The following is a 23,221-nucleotide window of genomic DNA, read 5'->3' on the forward strand; positions in this document are numbered from 1 at the left end:
CCTAATATATTGACAAACATAAAAAAAAAGGGCCTCATAAATAATAAATGCCCAAGGTCATATTAGATATCCAGCACAAGTCAACAAAATAGAGGGACTCCAAATGCACCCCATTATAACAAGGTTTCAAAAGGAAAAATTAAAGTGACCTTAATATTTTTTTCAAAAAACAAAGAGAAGAAAAAAAGATAAGAGAAAAGAAGCAAGAGACTTGTAATATATAGTGCAAAGACCCAACAATGTATTAAGATCCCTGATTACAATTATGTGCTTTTTACTGCTCTTGTATCTCCAAGAAGCCTACTTCAAAATTAAGCATTCTATAATCACCCAAAATCAAAACCCCAAGTCATTATACAAAGGAATCTTGTAAATGGAGAATAAAATTGTATCTAGATGACATGGTCCATTTGTCTTCCATAAGAAACCTATAAAATATCGTTTAAAGGGACAATATAGAGGACATTATTTCACATTTGAGACTGTCGACAAGAAGATTGGAAAATCCTTCCTCATAACCATGTTTTCCATGTGGCTGCAAAATGTGGGAAGGAGAGTGTGAAAGTTTTTTGCCATGTAATCTACATATCGTACTAGGTACTTTCAAGAAAAAAAGAATGATCTATAGTTTAAATTACTTATATTAATTGTCGCATGCAAGAGCTACCCTCTATATAATTGTACCATTCTTTTAAAGGCCCTCCTTCTCACCATAGTGCTCTGTAAGATTATTTTTTAAGGGAAAACTGTGTGCCCTGGGCTTATCATGTAAAGAAGTTGGACCTAGTTATATCTCTAGCTTAATGGCTTCCACACTTATTAAAACAATTGTCTCCTAACCCACACAATGCCATGCCTTTCATAGCATCCACCCTTCATGTCACTATTAGAGAATTATCTTTCTCTTTGGAAACCCTTAACAATCCCAACAAACCCAACATCAAAACAAAAATTAGAAGTTATCTCCAACATGATGACTTTGGCATAAAATGTGTCAAACTAGTTGGTAGAACAAAATATGTGTTTCTTGAATGGTGGTCTACAGTGCATGCTTTATCATTTGTAAGGAAACCCTAAGTAGTGGAAAATGAAGCAATTAGAGATCCAAAAATGATGCAGGAGCATCTTGGGTGTAAGAGCAATCTTTCATCACCCAAAAAAATATTTTATTTCTAGTCTAATATACTTTAATAAGGACTAGTAGAAATGGTGGTTACTATTTATGGGAACTTGCTATTTTTTGTAAGTTTATCATATGAGCTTGGAATGTTCTCATTTTCTATTGGAAGGTTCCTCTAGAGTTATAAGCTTACCATAAAAGTCTCATTGCTCTAGATTAAGTATGAGAGAAGTTATTGCAGATTTTCGATGGAAAGATTTGTAGAAAAATCTTCAGGCTCAACTTTGGAGGTCTTAGAGTGCCTGAATGAGGTTTGTAAACTTGACGAAAGGGCGCTTGCGCAATTCCAAGCTTGTAGATTAGAAGCTAGCATTTCTAAAAAGTGGTAATAATAGCCAATCAGAGCAACAATTCGAGAGTTATGGCCTTCCAAAGTTGGGCTACCCGAAATATCTAAAATAATTGTCAAAGATGTACTTGGTCGACTCTATATGTATTGTTAGGGTATGTCAGCCCTAGGTATTAAGTTTCATTGTCTAAAACCTTCTTGGGCGACATAAAATTGTCTATTTAAGAAGGGTTTGAACATTGTCTAGGACAGCTTTGGGTGATAGTTTGTAGCTTGTCTTGCGACTTATTATAATGAAGATGCCCATGTGGGTTAGTATATTGTACTTATGAATTCTAAAATTCCACATTTGCAGTGCAAATAAGAAGTCCATATTTTGTTCTTGCAATTGTTGTTATTTCTTTATTTTCTATTATGGTTTATGGTATTAGGAGAAGCACCCTTCATCAATAGGTATCAGTGCTAGAGTTCTTGAGTGTGTGGATAGATCAATGACTATGAGGTAATTTGCACCAGGATCATGGTTTGGACTAAGCATGTAGACAGATCATCGATTGTGAAGCAGTTTGCACTAGGGTTTTAGCGGAAGTCCAAAAATGCCTCCACAAAGAGAGCATGGTGGAAGAGTCGAAGGTGATACACTTGAGGATTTTAGAACCCTCCAGAGGCAAATGCAAGCGATACAAGAATAGATTTGTAGAGGAATGAATCTTACCATAGGAGATGATGAAAGTGAGGATGAAAGAGAAGAAGAAGGAAACACAAACCCAAACATAGTAGAGGAAGTTCTTAACCTAGAGGAGGCAACGTTTTTTAGTGCCATTTTCAGTATTGGAAAAAGACCTATGTTTGATGTTCCCACATTTTTGGAAAATCTTGACCCAAAGGAATTGATCAATTGGATCAATGAATTGGAAGAGTATTTTGAATATGAAGATATTCAAGATTTAGATAGGGTCAAGTTTGTGAAGGCCAAACTATAGGGTCATACAAATATCTAGTGGCAGGAGATCTAGTTGGATCAAAATAAAAGAGGAAAAGACAAAATCACTAGATGGGATCAGATGGTAGCTAAAATGAAGTGACAGTTCATTCTTGTAGATTATGAGCTTGATCTATTGAAGAAAATGCAAGGGTTGAAGCAAGCGGGAAAATTTGTTCAAGAGTATACTAAAGAGTTCTACTGAGTTCTGATTAGAACCAGCCATGCAAAAGCTAATAAGGAGAAAGTTGCATATTATATTAATGGGTTATGACCAAGCATTTAGGATGAGATGAGTCTTGTTTAAGTGACCAATATTGAGGAGGCATACCAGTTTTCCTTAGGAGTTGAGGAGAAACTAAGAAAGAAGTTTTATAACAAGAATAGTGGAAGAGGTTATGATGGAAGATCTAGTAGACAATCTTATGGAGGTCATAATGATGATCGGAAGAAAAAGGATGAGGCTAGAAGTAGCAATCACAACCAGAGGGGAAACAATTCCAACCATTTCCATGATCAGAACAATATAGATTAGAGAGGAAGAGGTAGAGGACAAGGATCTAGAAGAGAAGGCTTCCATGGGAAATATTTTCACTGCGAAGAAGAAGGGCATAAAGCATTTGAATATCCCCAACACCAAGGAAGGATAGATCGAAGAACAAAAGGCCAGGCCAAAGTTGCACATGTTGATGAAGATGCCATATCATTGCATTTTGAAGATGTTGAAAGAGGAGAGGTCCTAGGTAATAGAAGAGTCTTGCTGAGTGGTGAGAATGAACCTGATCAAAGATAGAGCTTGTTTCACACAATGTGTAGATGTGAAGATAAGTGTTGTGATGTGATCAATGATGGTGGAAGTACTAACAATCTGGTGTCAAAAATGATGGTCACAAAGTTGAAGCTGAAAAGATAGAAACACTCGCATCCATATTGTATTGCTTGGGTACAAGATGACCACAAAGTCATGGTCAATGAGCACTACTCAGTGAAGTTCAAGATTGGAAGCTACTAGGATGAGGTACTATGCGATATCATACCTATGGATATATGCCATATGTTGTTGGCTAGGTCGTGGTATTTTGATAGGCACACTGTACATGATGGGTTGGCAAATACCTACACTCTGACCAAGGATGGAGTGAAACATAAGTTAAAGCCATTGAAGGATAAAGAAGAAAAGGTATGTAGTGCTACCAGATTGTGTTTTGTTGATGGAAAAGAATTTCTCAATGGTATGAAGCCTGAGCATATGTGTTTTGCTATAATTCCAAAAGATAGTAAAGAAGAAGTAGAGAAGGTACTTGAAGAAGTTGCAGATATGTTGGGAGAATTTTTTGATATTGTATCAGATAATGTACCTAATGGATTGCTCCCAATGAGGAAGATTAGTCACCATATGAATTTGGTTCCAGGAGCCAGTTTGCCAAACAAGGAAGCACATAGAATGACACCAACAGAAAGTGAAGAGTTGAACAAACAAGTTTATGAGTTATTGTAGAAGGGGTTGATTCGAGAGAGTGTGAGTCCATGTGTTGTACTAGCCATATTAACACCAAAGAAGAATGGAGGATGGAGGATGTCCATAGATTCTCACACGATCAACAAGATCACAATCAAGTATAGATTTCCATTGCTGAGGATGAATGATATTATGGACTATTTGAGTGGAGTTGAGAATTTCACAAAGATAGATTTGAAGAGTGGGTACCATTAGATTCGTATTAGAGAAGGTGATGAGTGGAAGACTACTTTCAAGAACAAAGAAGGAATGTACGAGTGGTCAATCATGCCTTTTGGACTAAACAATACACCAAGCACTTTCATGAGGCTCATGAATGAGGCAGTGAAGGAGTTTCTGGGTAAGTTTGTCATTGTTGACCTAGATGATGTGTTGATCTTTAGTAAGACATTGGAAGAGCATTTGATTTATATTCGTAAGGTGTTTGATAAGTTGAGGGAAGAAAAGTTGCTAATAAACCTAAAGAAGTGCAATTTTTTAAAGGAGTTGGTGTATCTGGGATTTGTAGTCTTACCCAAAGGTTTGAAAATAAACCCAGAGAAAGTGAATGCTATCCTTGAATGACCTACTTCAAGGAGTACGATAGAGGTAAGATCTTTTCATTGATTGGCTAGTTTTTACAAAAATTTCATAATAGGCTTTAACTATATTTGTGGACCCTTGACTGAAATAATGAGAGGGGATAGAAAATAATTTAAGTGGATTGTTGAGGCGGAAAAGAGTTTTAATTTGTTGAAATAGAAAGTTATTGAGCAACCTAAGTTAGCACTTCTTGATTTTAACAAGGTGTTTTAAGTAGACTAAGATGCTAGTGGTACTGCAATAGGATTTGTTATGAGCCAAGAATGTAGACTTGTTGCTTATTTCAGTGAGAAATTGAATGATGCAAAAAGAAAATATTCTATTTATGATCAAGAATTTTATGCTATAGTTCAAGCATTGAAGAAGTGGAGACACTATCTTCTTTCTAAAGAGTTTGTTTTTGTATACCGATCATCAAACTTTGCAATATTGGAATAGTCAAAGAAAATTGAACCAAAGGCATTTAAAGTGGGTTGAGTTTTTTCAAATTTATACATTTCTTTTGAAACACAGGAGTGGGAAGTCTAACAAAGTTGCATATGCTCTTAGTAGAAGACAACTTTTGTTGACATAAATACAGATAGAAGTGGTAGGGTTCAAGGAACTCAGTACTTTGTATCCAAATGATATTGATTTTGGTGAAGTGTGGAAGGCTTGTATAGAACCTGTAACACTTGACAGGACAAAGTGGTTGGATTTCATGATCCAGGATAGTATGTGTTCAAAGGAAGCTAGTTGTGCATTCCTAAAAGTTTAATGAGAGAGAATCTCATCAAGGAGAAGCATAGTGGAGGATTGATTGGATATTTTAGCAAAGATAAAACCATAGATTTGGTTGTTGAGAATTAGTACTGGCCATAGTTACAACAAGATGTGAAGAAGTTTGCACAAAGTTGCAAAGTATGTCAGATGGCAAAAGAAGTAAAGTAGAATACATGGTTGTATCAGCCATTACCTATACTAGAGAATTCATGGGAGGATGTCAATATGGATTTTGTTCTTGGATTACCAAGGACACAATGCAGGTATGATTCTATTTTTTGTGGTGGTTGACAGGTTTTCAAAGATAACACATTTTATTCCTTGCAAGAAGACTAGTGATGTTGTTCATGTGCGAGAGTTGTTTTCAGAGAAGTGGTGTGACTACATGGTCTTCCAAAGAGTATAGTTTTAGATCGAGATACCAAATTTTTTGGGTTTTTTGGCATACATTGTGGAAGAAATTGAAGACGGAGTTGAAGTTCAGTTCATCACATTATCCACAGACTGATGGATAGACATAAGTTGTGAATCATAGTTTGGGAAACTTGCTGAGATGTTTGGCTAGAGACAAGCCAAAAGGATGGGATATGATTTTACCATAGGTGGACTATGCATATAATAATTATGTCAATGAGAGTACCAATAAATCACCATTCCATATTGTATATGGGAGTAGTCCTAGAAATGCTTATGAATTGAGGCAATTGGATAAAGGAGAGACAAGTAGTGCTAAAGCAAAAGATTTTGCTGAACATTTGAAGAACATATATGAGGAGGTGAGGAAACACATTATAAAGATGAATACATAGTATAAAACTAAGGTAGCTATGAAAAGTAGGTATAAGGAATTTCAAATTAGAGATGAAGTCATGGTTCATTTGAGAAAAGAGTGTTTTCCAGTGGGTAAATATAATAAGTTGAAGATGAAGAAGTTTGGATCGTGCAAGATAGTGAAAAGGCATTATTCTAGAAATGCTTATGAAGTGGAGTTGCGTACTGAATTGAATATTTCACTAGTATTTAACATTTTAGATTTAACAGAGTATTATGAAGGAGGTGATGAAGATGAAGTTGTAGAAGTGCAGTGGAGTATTCCAATAGCTAGTTCGATTAGAAAGGAGATTGAGGAGATACTGGACAGTTATGTTGGTAAAAGTACCAGGAACAAAACTTATGAGGAATTCTTGGTCAAATGGAAAGGGAGGCCAGTAAAGGATTCATCATGGCTAGCAAAGGAAGGAGGTTAACTGTCTTGGTTTTCTTCTAAACACCTAAGATTCGATGAAGTCACTTCTCAAATTACTCCAAGTGTCGGATGCATGAGCATCCTAGGTGTAAAAGCAATCTTGCATCACCCAAAAAAATATTTTATTTTTAGTCTTTTCTATTTTAATAAGGACTAGTAGATAGGGTGGTTACTATTTATGGGAACTTGCTATTTTTATTAAATTTGTAATATGACCTCAAAATGTTCTCATTTTCTATAGGAAGGTTCATTTTAGAGTTTTAAGCCTATCATAAAAATCTCATTGCTCTAGCTTAAGTATCAAAGAAATTATTGTGAATTTTCAGTGGAAAAATTTGCAGAGAAATCTTTAGGCTCACTGTTGGAGGCCTTAGAGTGCCTAGATGAGGTCCAAAAACTCAATGGAAAAGTGCTTACGTGGCTTTGAGCTTGTAAATCAAGACCTGGCATTTTCAAAAAATTGTTATAATAGCCAATCAGAGCAATGGTTCGAGAGTTATGGCCTTCTGAAGTTGAGCTACTTGAAATATCTAAAATAATTGTCAAAGATGTATTTGGTTGACTCATATGTGTTGTTAGGGTCTGTTGGCCCTAGGCATTAAGTTTCATTGTCTAGAACCTTCCTGGGCAGCATAAAATTACCTATTTAAGAAGGGCCCGAACATTGTCTAAGATAGCTTTGAGTGATACTTCGTAGCTTGTCTTGCAAATTATTGTAATGAAGGCACCCATGTGGGTTAGCATATTGTATTTGTGAATTCTATAATTCTACAGCACAAATAAGAAGTCCATATTTTGTTCTCGCAATTGCTGTTGTTTCTTTGTTTTCTGTTATGGTTTATGGTATTAAGGGGAGCACCCTTCATCAAAAAACATGAAGCAAACTATATTGTATGAAATGAAGTAGTCGTGTATCCAAGTAGATGAAAATAATCATTCATAAATATTAATTAAGTTAAAAAGTCTCAAATTTTCTTAGTGTTCAATATTAGGACCATGCCATATTAGTTTAGGTTATAATATGTATAGTTTTAGGATTTTCACCTTAAAATATATGATGCGTAGTGAAATTAATTTTATTTATAATCAATAGAAGTTCTAATGTCTAACAAATTAGGTAAGAAATATACATTACAGAGGAGAAATAAATCAATTTGAAAAAATAAGCGAATATTATAGAATAACACTAGAATAAGTTTAGGTGTATATATATACAATTTTTCAAATAAGACTATGTTATTTTGTAAACACAAATTTTGCAATATAAAGATGTATATATATAACAAAAATAAGTGTTATTAACAAATATCATAATCTTTATTGTTTAATAAGTCACGCTTAAAAAGGAAAATATGGACATGCTTGTTACGCCGAGAGGCGTTCTATACAATGGCAGCACAAATGCCCAGCATGGGAATATGCCAAGATTCCTTGTCAATAAAAAAGAATTGGGAGCAGTTACAAACTTCCAAATTAAATATTAAAAAAGAATTCCCGAAATAATAGCTGGCCGAAATAATAGGAAGCCAAATGGAGGCCGAAATAATAGGCTCGAAAAAGTAGGGCCCGAAAAAGTAGGACCCGAAAAAATAGGGCCCGAAAAAATAGGGGCGAAATAATTTCAGTATGATTTTTTTTTTGTTAAATATAATTTTGCATGCACATTCATGCTTTTTTTTTGGAGTGGGGGAATTTGAAACAAATTCGTGGAATGTGAAGAGACGTCTGTTGGGGGATATGAGGAGCCTCTTAGAAGTTATAAAACCAAGGCTCCTCATTTCATTTTCATTTTATGTTTTTGCAGGAAGGAAGAGGTGGAGGTTATTGGAGGATTAGATTGGAGTTTTTGAATAGGAGTAAATTGAAGTTTTGGAGTAACATTTTTGCAGGTGAGATTTCTATTTTTTATTTACATTTTCATTTAGATTTAGATGTAGAAGTAAATTGAAATTCAAAATTAGTTATAATATTCTACTTTGATTTATATTTCAATTTTAATTAATTTCATTTAGATTTAGAATTCTGTTCATATGACCAAAATTGAGGCCACTGGAGGACCTGTGCAGAGTTTTTCGTGGAGATAAGCATGTGGGTACTGAATCAAGGCACATTAGGCCTCTTGGAGATGTAATTGTGGTGACTTCCATGGCTTTTTGAATCGAATAGGGCAATCTAAACAATCTCAGATCTGAAATTCTTTTTTTCCTTTTCAGCCGAAGACAGAACAAAGATTGCTTGCAAGAAATTTTGCAGAGTTTAAGATTTGATTGCTTATGGCCAACTATTCTTGGTAACTGATATTTCTATTGTATATTCCCGTGCCCAGCACGAGAAGTTTTAATCTATACAATTTATTTTGTGCATTTAGTGCACAAACTAAAGAATGCATATGCAATCAATTTTTTTATCAATCTTTATGATAGCTTTTTTTTTAAAATAGAAAATAGAAATTATTCTTTTATGTATGTAGAAAAAAATTAGAAAGATTTTATGTATGTAAAAAATTAAAAGAATTCTATATACATCTAGATTTATTGAAAAGAATTCTATTTACATCTAGATATTTTGATTGAAATAACCATAATGTAAAAACAAAATATAAAATAGAAATGTTAATATATGTATGTAGAAAAAATTAGAAAGACTGCATGCATCTAAAAAAATTCTATTTACATCTAGATTTTTTTAGAATGGAAAAAAATGGATAATAGAAATATCAGTTGCATGTTTGTAGAAATAAATTAGAAAAACATGTATCTAGAAATTAAAAAGATTCTATATGTGTCTAATTTTTAGATTTTACTTTATTCTAAACTAATTATTGATGGATATATATTTTAAAAATATTTATGTAGTTTAAAGTTTAGATTTTAATTAATTTGTATGCAAATAGGAAAAAGAATAAATATTTTATATATATGTAGATTAATTTCTATTTTTAAAATTTACAAGTAAATGAGTACTTTATTCATTTAAAGTAAACAAGTTTTTAAGTAATATATTTTTATTTTAGAAATATATTAATCATAATGTTCATTTATTATTACTTATTTAATATACTTACTCTCAAATCTAAGACAATAGAAATGATATTTTATTAACTTTGAAATAGGGAAGTGTTGAGCAAGTTCGTTTACAAAAATACCAAAAATATATTTGGTCTTTGATCAAATTGGAGTTAATATTAGAAATATAAATATGATCATTAACAATTAAGCTAAATTCAGTTCAAAACAATAATGTTATTTAAATTTAAATAATTTTTTTTGAAAAGAATTCTATTTACATCTACATATTTTGATTGAAATAACCATAACGTAAAAACAAAATATAAAATAGAAATGTTAATATATGTATGTAGAAAAAATTAGAAAGATTGCATGCATCTAAAAAAATTCTATTTACATCTAGATTTTTTTAGAATGGAAAAAAATGGATAATAGAAATATCAGTTGCACGGTTGTAGAAATAAATTAGAAAAACATGTATATAGAAATTAAAAAGATTCTATATGTGTCTAATTTTTAGATTTTACTTTATTCTAAACTATTTATTGATGGATATATATTTTAAAAATATTTATGTAGTTTAAAGTTTAGATTTTAATTAATTTGTATGCAAATAGGAAAAAGAATAAATATTTTATATATATGTAGATTAATTTCTATTTTTAAAAATTACAAGTAAATGAGTACTTTATTCATTTAAAGTAAACAAGTTTTTAAGTAATATATTTTTATTTCAGAAATATATTAATCATAATGTTCATTTATTATTCCTTATTTAATATACTTACTCTCAAATCTAAGACAATAGAAATGATATTTTATTAACTTTGAAATAGGGAAGTGTTAAGCAAGTTCGTTTACAAAAATACCAAAAATATATTTGGTCTTTGATCAAATTGGAGTTAATATTAGAAATATAAATATGATCATTAACAATTAAGCTAAATTCAATTCAAAACAATAATATTATTTAAATTTAAATAAAATAAGTCATGTTTACTTTGAAACATCAAACAACTAATTAACTAATACAATAATTAAAATAAATGAATCTATTATGACATAGAAAAATATTTTCGAAGTATAATTTCTTTGTTTTTGAATCAATATGAGTTTTTTTTTCTACTTGAAAAGATAAACCATCCTAATTGTCATCCTTAGTTAACCCTAACAACAACCCCTACCTTAGCCCTAGCCCCAACAATGATGTACAATATAACTATAATCCAACATTAAACTATAATTATAGCACTAAAACATATCCCTATTGATATAACGAAAATCTCAGTCCAAACCATAATCTAAACCAAGAACCTACACACTAATATTGGTTATAGTCCTAACCCTAAAATCTAACCCTTAACCATAATGTAAAAAAAAACTCCAAAATATTGATCAAATCCTAAACCTACCTATATGGATAACCATGATATTAAACTCTAAATCCAGTCCCAAGGTCCTAACCATGGTGTAAACCTATAACTGAACTCTTAAAAAATTTACTAATCCCTGATCCTAATCACATTCCCAACTTTAAACTTGAACCATAAACCATAGTTGTAACCATAATCATAAACTTAAGCAAAACCCTAACCCTAAAGGTACAATCATAAAAATTAATCATAGCTTAGACCCTAATCCTAGCACAAACCACAATCATGACCAAATATAAACCTTCACCTTACCCCTAATCATAATTTCAATGTTAACCCTAACATTAGTTTCAATCCTACCATGATATGAACCCTAATATAGACTTCACCTTGATCCTCACCCTAATCTTAAGTCTAATTAAACCTTGACTAAAACCTAATCTAAATGATATATCTAACTATAATCCTAACTGTAATGATCATACAACCCAATGCTAACCCTCATGTATATTTAATCCCTAATCTTAACTCTAAATATTCTATAAACTCTAGAATTGACCTTGATTCTAACCATAACCCGAAAATCTAAATTGTAACCATAGCACGAAAGGTGGGGACCCCCACTACATGGCACAATTCTGGGTCTTGGAGCCTTGCAAAAGCACTATAGAGTGAGGAAATGTCATAAAGGTGACATGTAGTAGCATGATGCAATTTTGGGCTTTAGAGCATTGCAGAAACAATGCAGCTTAAGGAGGCGCTAGAATGGAGACTCATGGAAAGAAGAGGAAAGACATTCATGTCGCTGGCAAAAAACTATGAAAAGAGATAACATGATGTCTTAACCTCCCACAAAAAATGCAAGGTTGATCCCAAGGGGGAATTTGGTTTCCCCAAAAATGAATGATGGTCATCGATGAAGGTCTTCCTCTCGAAATAGATGGCATAGATGCATCGTGAATCCTCACCAATGAAGGATTAAGTCGCAACCGTCGATGTAGATTCTCCCCTCAAAAAGGATGACTGAGATGCAACGAGGAAACTCCTCCCAATGAAGGATTAAGTCACATTCGTCGATCAAGATTGGCTTTATTTCCAATGGATGACTAAGATGTAGTGAAGAGATTCCTCCCAACAAACGAAGCAGATAGCACAAAAGGTGTGAACCCCCTCCATGTGGCACAATTTTGGGTCTTAAAGACTCATGAAAGCATTGTGGAGTGAGGAAATGTTGGAAAGGCAATGCGTGGTAGCATGATGCAATTTTGGGCTTCAGAGAATTGAAGAAACAATGTAGCATGACGATGCATCAGAATGGAGATGCATGGCAGCATCTTGTGCAATTCTAGGCTTTAGAGTGTTTCGAAGACACTAGCATATAAAGAAACGTTAGAATGGGAATGCATGGCGACATCTTGCACTTTTGGAAAGATGGGAAGATAGCTCGCGAAGAAATAAGAGTTATCGAATCTCGCAGCATGAATCAACCCGACCAAGAAAAAATGATCCAGCGTGGTCAATGAAGAAATCGAGCCAACACAAAATGTTAGCCGCCAACTTTAGCGATGTTAACCCTCTGCAAAGAACCTATCCCATTTAAGGTCTCTCAGATCAGACATCAGTGATGGGTTGAATAGGGGGAAAAAATAGCACACAATGCCCTCCTAAATGAAATTCTAAATGTAACACTAATAACCACAGTCCTACTTCTTTCCCTAACCTTATCCATGAGCGTGGGAATATACATATTATTATATAGGGCACCTTATATAATAATAAATATAATCTAAAATCCCAACCCTTACTCCCCTCCTAACTATAACTGTGACCATAAGAAAACTTCTAAATATAACCCTTCCTCTAACTCTAACCCTAACCCTAACCCTAACTATAATTGTAACCCTATCCCTACCACTAACTGTAACCCTGAATCTAACTCTACCATAATTGGACTTTAACCCTAACTATAACTATAACCCTAAACCTAACTCTAACCTTAACCGTAACCATAACCGTAACCCAAAACCTAACCCTAATCATAGCTAGGATTCTAATACTCTGTCTACCCCTAACTCAAACTATAGCCCTAACTATACCTCAAACTCTAACCATAACTCATATTCTAACCCTAAACCTAACCCTAACCTTGACCCTAACCCTAACCCTAAGCTTAAGCCTAACCCTTTGTCTACCCCTATCTCTAACCCTAACCCTAACCCTAACCCTACCCCTAACTCTAACCCTAAATCTAACTCTTTTTGTAAATCTAACTCTACCATAATTAGACTCTAACCCTAACCCTAACTTTAATCCTGATTGAAACCGTAACCGTAACCCTAACTCTAACCTTAACCTTGACTCAATCCCCTTACCCTAACCTTAACATTGATATAACTCTCTCTATATATAACCCTAACTCTAAATATAAACCTAACCCTAACCCTAAATCTAACTCTAACCCTAACTGTAAGCGTAACCCTACCCCTACCCATAACTCTAACTGTAAGTCTAACTCTACCATAATTGGATTTTAATTTTAACCCTTACCCTAACTCTAACCCTAACCTTGACTCAAAACTCTAACCCTAACCCTAACTCTAACATTAACCCAACTGTAAAATTAACTCTATTGGTAACTCAAACCCTAAAACTAACCCTAATTCTAACCCTAACTCTAACTCTAGCTCTAGCTCTAACCCTAACTCTAACCATAACTCAAACTCAAACCCTAAACCTAACCCTAATCCTAACCCAAATTATAATGCTCTGTCTACCCCTAACTCAAACTATAACCCTAACCCTAACTCAAACTCTAACCCTAACTCATACTCTAATCCTAAACCTGACCCTAGCCCTAACCCTAACCTGGAACCTTACCCTAACCCTAACCCTAACCCTATCTATAACCCTAATCCTAACCCTAACTCTAATCCTAATCTTAACCCTAATTCTAATCCTAACACTAACACTTAACCCTACCCCTAACTCTAACCATAAATCTAACTCTACCATAATTAGAATCTAACCCTAACCCTAACCTTAACCCTAGCTCAAACCCTTACCCTAACTTTGTCCCTAACCATATATCTACGTATGACTATAACATTTTACATTACAATATCCCAAAAATAAAATATATATTTTTATCTAAATTAAACTCCTTATATTAAATTAAAAATAATATTTGACTCAAACCTTAACCGTAACCCTAACCTTAACCATGAGCATTACTCTAACCCTAACCTTAACCATAAACATAACTCTACACCTAACTCTAACCCTAATTCTAACTCTACCATAATCGGACTCTAATCCTATCCCTAACCCTAACTATAAGCATAACTCTAACCCTAGCCTTAACCATGAGCATAACTCTAACGTTGGCCTTACTATAACCCTAACACTAACCCTAATCATAACCATAACCATAACTCTAACCCTAACCTTAACCATGACCATAACATTAACCCTAACCTTAACAATAAACATAACTCTAATCTAAACCATAACCATAACTCTAACAATAACCATAACCATAACTCTATCCCTAACCTTAACCATAGCTCAAACCCTAACCCTAACTCCAACCCTAACTCTAATGCTAACCCTAACCCTAATTCTATCCCTAAGGTTAACATTAACTATAATGGTAACTTTGTCCCTAACCATATATCTATGTATGACTATAACATTTTACATTACAATATCTCAAAAATAAAAAATATATTTTTAATCTATATTAAACTCCTTATATTAAATTTTTAAAAATATTTTGAAGCATAATTTTATACTAACTTCATACAACTCTAATTAAAAATTAATTAACAATTTTATAGTAACCTTATCAAAATAAAAAATAAAAAGTAAATATTTTTCCTATTGCGCCGCGACTGCCACTAGCTATATATACCTCTATATATATTACGCCGAGAGTAATCGTTCTCGAGGCACCTATTTTTATTTTCATTAATCCCAACTTCGATTAAAATAACTTTGAGATTAAATAAAAATAGGCGTCTCGAGAACGATTACTCTCGACGTAATATATATAGAGGTATATATAGCTAGTATTAGTTTTTGTTTTAGCATTGAACACATAGCTTTGGTTTAGATCGTGTATGATGCTAGAAAGCAAAAGAAGCTTCTTGTTAAAAACTCCTACACAATCTAAACCAAAAACTTCATATGGTATTTGAACAAATGAAGCCATAAGCCACATATCCAAATCTTACTTGTAGATAGATAAGAATCAATTATTCGATTAAAAAAAATAAAAAATTCATTACTAAAAATAAAATAAAATAAAATAAATTAACGGGTATATTTGTACATTTCCATTAATGGAATGTGTTTCCAAATAATTGTTGCTGCGCCGGTGGAAGTTCCGAAGCGAATACCGTACCGACACTACATATTCGTCCATGAAGACTATATGTTTTCTCAGAATACTGAATAACTGCCCGTACAGCACAATATAAAATCATACCATAATATAATTTTATGTGTTCGGGCGCAGGCGTCGAATGGAAGGAAGTCAGTGTTCCATTTGCCTGGAACCCGTAGACGGAGAAGCATATTTGGATCAGTGTTTCCGTAAGTTTAATTTTATGTAAATATTTTATTTACAGTTTGATGTTATTTTTAAATTGTTACCTCTAAACCACCCGTGATGCCAATCTTGATTATAATTTGTCAAATCTAAGCCGGGTTTAGCGCCAGGCCTCGAACGGGTACATCATTATTGATTCAATTTAAGGATTAAACACGTTTGTCAGGGATTTGACTTGTGCTGGTTTTTTCTTAATTTACTTAAGTTTGTTTTTCAAATGTATTGTAGGGATTTGACTTTAGTTTCCTTTTAATAATGGATAATTCATTGAGGTCTTGAGCTCAATATTTTTAATTTTATCTATACCACGTTTTTCGAAGATTTGAATTTAGACATTGTTCAGAGATTTTCTAAACTCACTGAAGTTAGTAGTTGACACATCTTTCAGGGATTTTAATTTTCTTAAATCTTTGCTGAAATTACTCAATTTCACATTGAACAGGCTTCTTCACGATTCACTCATATGTTTTTTCATACAAAAGGCTAATTCGTTTATGGCTTGAGCTCCACATTCTTCTTTTTATACGTTGCATGTTTTTCTAAGATCTGAATTCGGGAGTTTTCACAGTTTGCTTAATTTAATGCTTAACACGTCTATCAGGGTTCGAACACTAGTTGATGTTTTCCTAAATTGCTTAATTTTATAATTAGCACGCTTTTTAAGGGATTCAAACTTAGGTCATTGGAACAAAAGATAAATACGTCTATGTCCCCAACCATTGTTCTTATTCTTTATGTGGTGTTTCTGAGATTTGAACTTGGATGGTTGTTGTTTACTTAATTTTTTGCTTTACACCCCTTTGGGTGATTTGAACTTTGGTGGGTTGTTGCTTTGAAAATTGAATTCATATTAGTAGTTTTTCATTATTGGATGGCACTTCTCTTGCATTTATTTCCAAAAATCCCAATCAAGTTGTATGAGAGCTGTGTTTTGGGCCAAATTTTTTGTTTCTCCTTAACTTATAAACTTGTAAAATAAATTGGATACAAAAATGGCAACGCCAAAAAAGTAAAGAACTTGGCACTAGAGGATGAAGCTCACTACCCAGGACATGGGTGGGTACCCACACGATGTGCTGTCCTCCAGAAAAATTGCAAAATCGAAAGTTTTCATTAGATGTCAAACTCGATTGCGCTACGAGAAACAAAGGCAAGAGAAGCAGCAATACCAGATGGTGTAAAAATGTTAAAGATCAGTTTAATCTATGTATTTTGAATTGGAGATAGAAAACTGATAGAGAGATGAGAGCATGCAAACCCCCATGTTGAAGAGTTCCAAATAAAACCTGTGGCTTGAAAGAGAGTGGTTTTATGTTATGTACTATTATCAGTCATTCAAGCCTATACGTATTCAGTCTGTTCTTGTATCTTCCTTGTTTCTGTCTGTTGTGTATTTTCCCTTGCCGAGTATGTCTTTCTTCCGACTCCACTCTGCCTTTTTTCCTGTTGCAGTTTTCGACATCTCCATCTTGTAATTGCTACCATCCATTTCCTGCCCTGCTGTTATATTTTTCCGACTATCAGATTTTCCATCACTAGCATGCCTTTTGCTTGACCTGCATTGCCATGGTCTGTAGCTTGAGTCTTGTGGTGTGTCCAACGCCCAACCCTCCAAATCTCTGCTTGTGTTTTTGTGATCATTTATGTGCATTTCCTTAGACACAGAGTGCAGTGCAATCTTGATTTTAATTAAGACTCAAATTTAAAGTGTCAAAGGAATGACAGAATTGAAATTAATTAGTCTTATGTGCCAGTAAAAGCCGAGTTATCTATATTATAATTCCCTTTTATACCACACTTTCTACATAGGCATATAGAAAAAGAGACGAGGGGGAGGGGAGGTGGGCTGGTCAGGGGAGCTTCATGAAACACACTTGATAATTCTGCAGCACCAAAGGTGAACTTTTGGTTTGGATGGTACGAATAAGGGCTATCTCTCCTCCCAAATTTGCTTGCAATGAACATGCAAGTTTGTCCCATTTTTATATTCTTGCCATTGAGGTGGTGCTTTGTCTGAATAATTAGTACAAGCTGCGATTGGCAGTATTTCTCTTGATTCCTAGTTTATTACATGCCTAGCTCACCTGAAATTGCTTTCTCAAGAACTAATGCTTTTGAATTTTTAAACCACCATAGCTTGTGGAAATAGTCAATATTCAATGATAAATTGGAACAAGAGAAACCGAATTCAATACCTGTACAAGACCAGTTACCTTGAGTTAGAATTTAATTGTCATTGATGGGCTTCTCTATGAACACATTAGTGTTATTCTTGGAATTTTTTTGTAAATGTGTTGTTGGAAGATGTTAGGGCCATATATTGTTCATTTTGAAGGATGATTATTGTCATATTAGTATTGGAATATTTGATTGCACTCTCCAATTTTTCTTGCAAAGTTATTTCTGTTTTACTGCATTCACAAATCAGTTAACTTCGATGAATAGCTTCTATTATTTAGTGAAGTAGTGCTTATCTTGGGGTAACTATCATGCAAAGCCACATTTTATTTATGTTTTAACATGTAAAAAGTTAATCTGTTCAGATAGGTTCTGTTATCATTGTATACTGCAATGGGCTGAGGCGCATTCGAACCAATGTTCTAACTCCCAACCAGGTTTACTTTGCCCTCTATGCAAGGTTTTTAACTATTCTTTATCTCATACAATTTTACCAGATACAGAATTTTAGTGCAGTAATTACTATTTGCCAATGGCCCAATAAGTGATATACTACTTTTAAAATGTTCTAATGTTGGGATATGCATGATTTTTCAGATGGTTATATGTGCTCTTTCTTTGTCCTTTTCAATGCTTGTAAAGGAGCTATTAATATTTTTCATGTCTATCCTCCCCATACATAGTAATGTTAGATTTGAAGCCTAAGGATATTACACCTCTAAAAACACAACAAATGTAAGATTGCATCGCCATTTTCTTTTTTGCATTAGCAACAATGGGAGAAACCACCTGGCAATATCACAAGATGCTGATTGGCTGAGCAAAGATTATATTTTAGGGGTCAAAACTTATACTGATAGATAGGAGTAAAGATATGCCCTTTTTTCTTTGATTGACTACCACTCTTGTGACTATACCAAACATATTTTTCATGTGCTTTAGTAAGTTCTAAACTGTGCAAAGAATTTACACAAAATATATCACTGTGTACTAGAATTATTTGAGAGGTGGGTACATCGTGTGGTGATACCTCCTATGGACCCAGTAGATTTGCCTGACTCTTTAGTTTCCTTGAGGAAGATGTGTTCTTATATTGCATTTTAGGAGTCCCTTTCTTATTCTGTGAATGAGGGTATTTGCATGTCTCTGTTGAATATTGATGAAACAAAGAGTCCCTAGATATACAATCTAATCCAAAGGCATGTCATGTACTGCTCTTAGAGGAGTGTTTAAATGAACCTAATTCAAAAGAAGCAACACATAAAATAATAACCACTTACGTAAGAGATTATGATAAATTGATTTCTGGGGTGGTTGTGCAAGAGGTTTTGTTTAAGCTTCACATGCCCCTCTAAGAAGGATTAAATTTAAAAATACTGAGTCTGATCCACATATGGTGTACATATCATGGCATCAGTCTAACTGTTTAAGTCATAATTCACAAACTTGTACTTGAGTTGGAAATGGCAGACTCCAATATAGAAACTCGGTATGAATTCAAGCAAATCAACAAAGTCTGGCAACTTCAAAAAGTAAGTAGGGAAAAGAAAGGCGAGTTCTTCAGTCAACAGTCATGTTTTAGGGCACATTTTTTAGTAAACAGCTATATTACCAGGTTTCACGCTGCATAGTCCCCAGGAGAAGGGGTTACGTGGGGATGCCAGAGACTGGTTCCAGTACCAGCATAGCTAATTTTCAATAGGAGACAGGGACTTGCCATTTTTTAAATATAATTTAATATTTTCCAGAAAATATGACATGACTTTGAAAGCAAGAATAGTAATTCAGTCATACAATAACAGTAAACAGTAAAGGTAGACTCTCCTTATACCATTGCAATGACATCGAATCAATCATTAAACTGTCTTCGTCCCTTTCAAAAAGTCTACACTGTCAGTAGATCTGATCACTATAACTTTGAATGAATTTTTGTATCATCCAAAATATCAGCGTAAAACATTATGCAGGCTTTTTCTTTATTTGCCTTTTAGTTTTAATGCATTTTGACTTATGTTTACTGGTGAGAGACATCAATTTGTGGTTGGAAGACTTCAGAGATGGCAGCCAAAAGAACCCTGTGCATCGGAAAGTTTTCAGAGATGTCTCTGGTACTGGAGACCGAGACACATCTCAGGGGTGGGAAATGGGTTAGCATGTTTTCGCAGTATTGTCTTGCATGCGAATTCTGGTCTGCAATGGTTTGGGGTTTGACCAGGGTTTGATCCAATTAGTCAATGATCCAGAGTGCTTGGGGTAGACCCTTGTTTAACCCAAATGAAGGTTCATTTATCACTACTTATTTTGCTGCATTGATCTCAAGATTATCATTATTTACCCATTTTTGTTAATATTGAGAATATTATACTATTTTCTGTTATTCCAGGAGTTGTGATTCTGGGTCATGTTTGAAGTTTAAATATTCTTTTTCTTTCTTTCTGTTTAAATATTCTTTTTCTTTCTTTCTGTATTCATCTCTTAAAGAGTAACCCATCTAACCTTCGCAGGAGATTTTCTTATTCCATTCTATATTTATTTGGAAATGTGTAGAGAACTGCAGTACAAGATCACTTGTGCTTTCACTGTTCTGATCTCATCTTTCCTCTGTGTTCCTACTATGGATTACTGCTAATATGCTTTGTGTGATATGTTTTTACATCTTCTAATTTTAGCTTTTCCTTGTAAATTGATTGAGGGAGCATGACCAGTCAGGAAAAGAGTCAAGAGACCATAGTGGATAATTCCTTTTAAGCAGAAAGTGTTAATTCAAAGATTAGTAGAATTCTGGATGTGGAAATTATATGAATTTTCATATTGCATTATATCGTGAAAAACTGTAAAAATTCAACTCTGTGCCCAAGGAAAAGAAAAAATGCCATACCAGCATGCCCAAACCCTGAACCTGTTCCTGTCCCTATAGCAGGACTGCCAACATAGGTAACCTAGTCATTTTTAGGGTATGTTTTTTTAACCTAGCCATTTTAAGGGTATGTTTTTTTAACCTAGTCATTTTTGGGCACGTTTTTTAGTATACTGGTGTTTCTAAGACATGTTTTTTGCAGAGGCACATTCTCAGTCTTTAGTTGCATTTTTCAGTGGTGACGCTCTTAAACACTGCAAAAATTCCAATTCTTTTAGTGTTTTTGGGCTTTTTCACTAAGTTTTTTCTGTCATGTGTTCACGAGTTGCAAGTTAATGCTGCAACAACTTGATCAGAAAAACATCCAGCAAATTACGCAACACTTCTTAAACTGGAACCAGAAATGAATTGAAAACACTTGCAGAAATACTAAAACACAATAACAGAAAAAAACACGAGAATTTTTTCCCTGGGAAAATCCTCCACTTGAGGGGAAGAACCCAGCCACGCTCAAACAATGATTCTTTATTGAATAATCATAAATATGGATACAATGCACACTAGCTTAACCTGAAATGAATTCTTCACTGTGATTGTTAACCCTTAACAGTCGCACATTGAACACCTTTTTCAGTTATATATATATATATATATATATATGCACTGCTCAATATATACTGCTCACAGAATGCTTTTCATCACTAATCATGTGATACACAACAGAGTAAAATGCATATAATAACCAAAGAGGTAATTTTCAGCAAAAATGTCTGCCATAAGACTTGAGCAAGCATGCTTTATCTTTAAACCAGAATCATATTCAAATGATCACCACCCTAATGATGCTCAACTAGAGTAAGCAACCAATATACATGCGAATACAAAGCATTGAAGCAACTGATGTCATTTCCTCTTCTAAAACATGGAACAGATACAGCAACAGCAGTAACTATGAAACTGTTACATATTCTTTCCAATCCACAATGTCTTAAATCACTGTTCTGAATGACAGGAACCTCCACATGGACCATAACGAACTATAACAACCACGACCCTCAGAAATAATAATGAATATCCAATGAAGAACGATAGACATTAGAAAGAGATCTGCCACCAACGGTAGAAAAGAGCTGAGCCATTCCATCTTGAATTCCTGTGGCATATGAATGACCTCCAATAACAATACAGACAAATGCCATGACACATTACCCTACAGCGGTTATCAAAGCAGTCTATCCATCTTCTCATACCCGTTGCACAAGAATGAACTGTGGTTACTATAAGGGATTCAAATCAAACACTTAGATTGAATACATTACATTGCCATAACCAAATACAGCATATGAAGGAAATGCCCATCGTTGAAGACTTCTACAATCACAAAGTTCTTTAGAGATGCTACAATTGAATGTAATTCTTCAAATACAAACTCATAAATCTCTTCAGCGAGCATCAGGCATGTATGCACATGAGTATATAAAACATCAAAACTGATGGAGTTAAAAATATTTCTCGCAGCTGCCAATCACGAACAACTCTAGTTTAAAGAACATAGCACCATGACCATGAGTGCATGGAAGTTTTGATACATGGATTCTGCACTGGCTGATTCATGTATGGTAAATAGGACAAGCCTGGGGTTATTCAGATAAGATCTGCATACCATTTGACATGTTGAACCAAGCTTGTGATGAAAATAAGAGAAATTGATACTGGACTTTAGAACTTAATGGAGGATTATTTCGAGCATTCCTTTTTTTCATCACTTCAAGCATGCCTACTAGAATTTGTTGCAAGTGTAGGCAGAATGGTTCTTTTGTCAATAGAAGAATATCCTGTAATCTGTGGTGAGAACTTTCACAGGTGTCCAAAAGAAATGGATCGTAAGACTACAATTTTTTGCCAAGCTCTGTAAGTCAACATTCGTCCTGGTTCTTGGATGCAGTTGAACTTCTTTTTCTGTTTCTCTCATTCTGTCATGAATATTTTTATATGCAATATAGTGTCTAATAATTTTTATATATACACACATGCGTATATGTATGAACCTGTAGAGCTGTACTCCTATCCAGGTGGATTTTGTCTTTGTCATAGTGGCAATTTCCAAACCCTGAACCCATACTCATCTCACTATACCATGACCAGCAAATTGGGCATACAGGCTTTTTTGGGGCATGTTTTACAGCCTACAGTCATGTTTTAGAGCACATTTTTTAGTCACTGAGCAATTTGAAGGCACAGTTTTGCAGATGAGAGCACCTTCTCAGTCAACAGTTCCATTTTTCAGTGGCCACATTTTTAATCACAACAAAATGAAGGGCACACAGGGACAGTGAAGATACCAGGTTTTTGTAGTGGTTTTGGGCATTTTTACTGTATTTTTTCTAATGATTTGGTGAGTAGTGAGTTAACCCTGTGAAAACTTTGCCAGCTAAAATATTGCAAGTTCTCTAACTATGGTTTGAAATTTAAACAGCATAGTTTCAACTTTCACGACCATGAGTGTACAGAATGTTTTTCTTTGTAGATTTTAAGCTGCCTGATCCATATCATAAATAGGACAACCTTGTAAGATTATAGACCAGTTGACATGTTGAGCCAAGCCTTTGATGAATGTAAAACAAGTTGAGAATTGA

The 23,221-nt window shown here is 34.1% G+C and overlaps 1 protein-coding gene across 1 annotated transcript in view; it reads left to right on the forward strand.

Moving 5' to 3' along the window:
• The first annotated feature begins 15,445 nt into the window (after positions 1-15,445).
• LOC149541307 (RING/U-box superfamily protein) overlaps positions 15,446-23,221 on the forward strand; it is a 42,758-nt gene continuing 34,982 nt past the window's right edge. Inside the window, exons 1-2 of the mRNA XM_089796597.1 lie at positions 15,446-15,534; positions 18,094-18,188. Of these exons, the coding sequence (XP_089652723.1) occupies positions 15,465-15,534; positions 18,094-18,188 (165 nt within the window). The 5' untranslated portion in view covers positions 15,446-15,464. The remainder of the gene's footprint in view (positions 15,535-18,093; positions 18,189-23,221) is intronic.

This window comes from Cupressus sempervirens, chromosome 8 (genome assembly GCF_028749045.1).
Source record: "Cupressus sempervirens isolate cs-2001-9-10 chromosome 8, ASM2874904v1, whole genome shotgun sequence".
NCBI classification, from domain to species: Eukaryota; Viridiplantae; Streptophyta; class Pinopsida; order Cupressales; family Cupressaceae; genus Cupressus; species Cupressus sempervirens.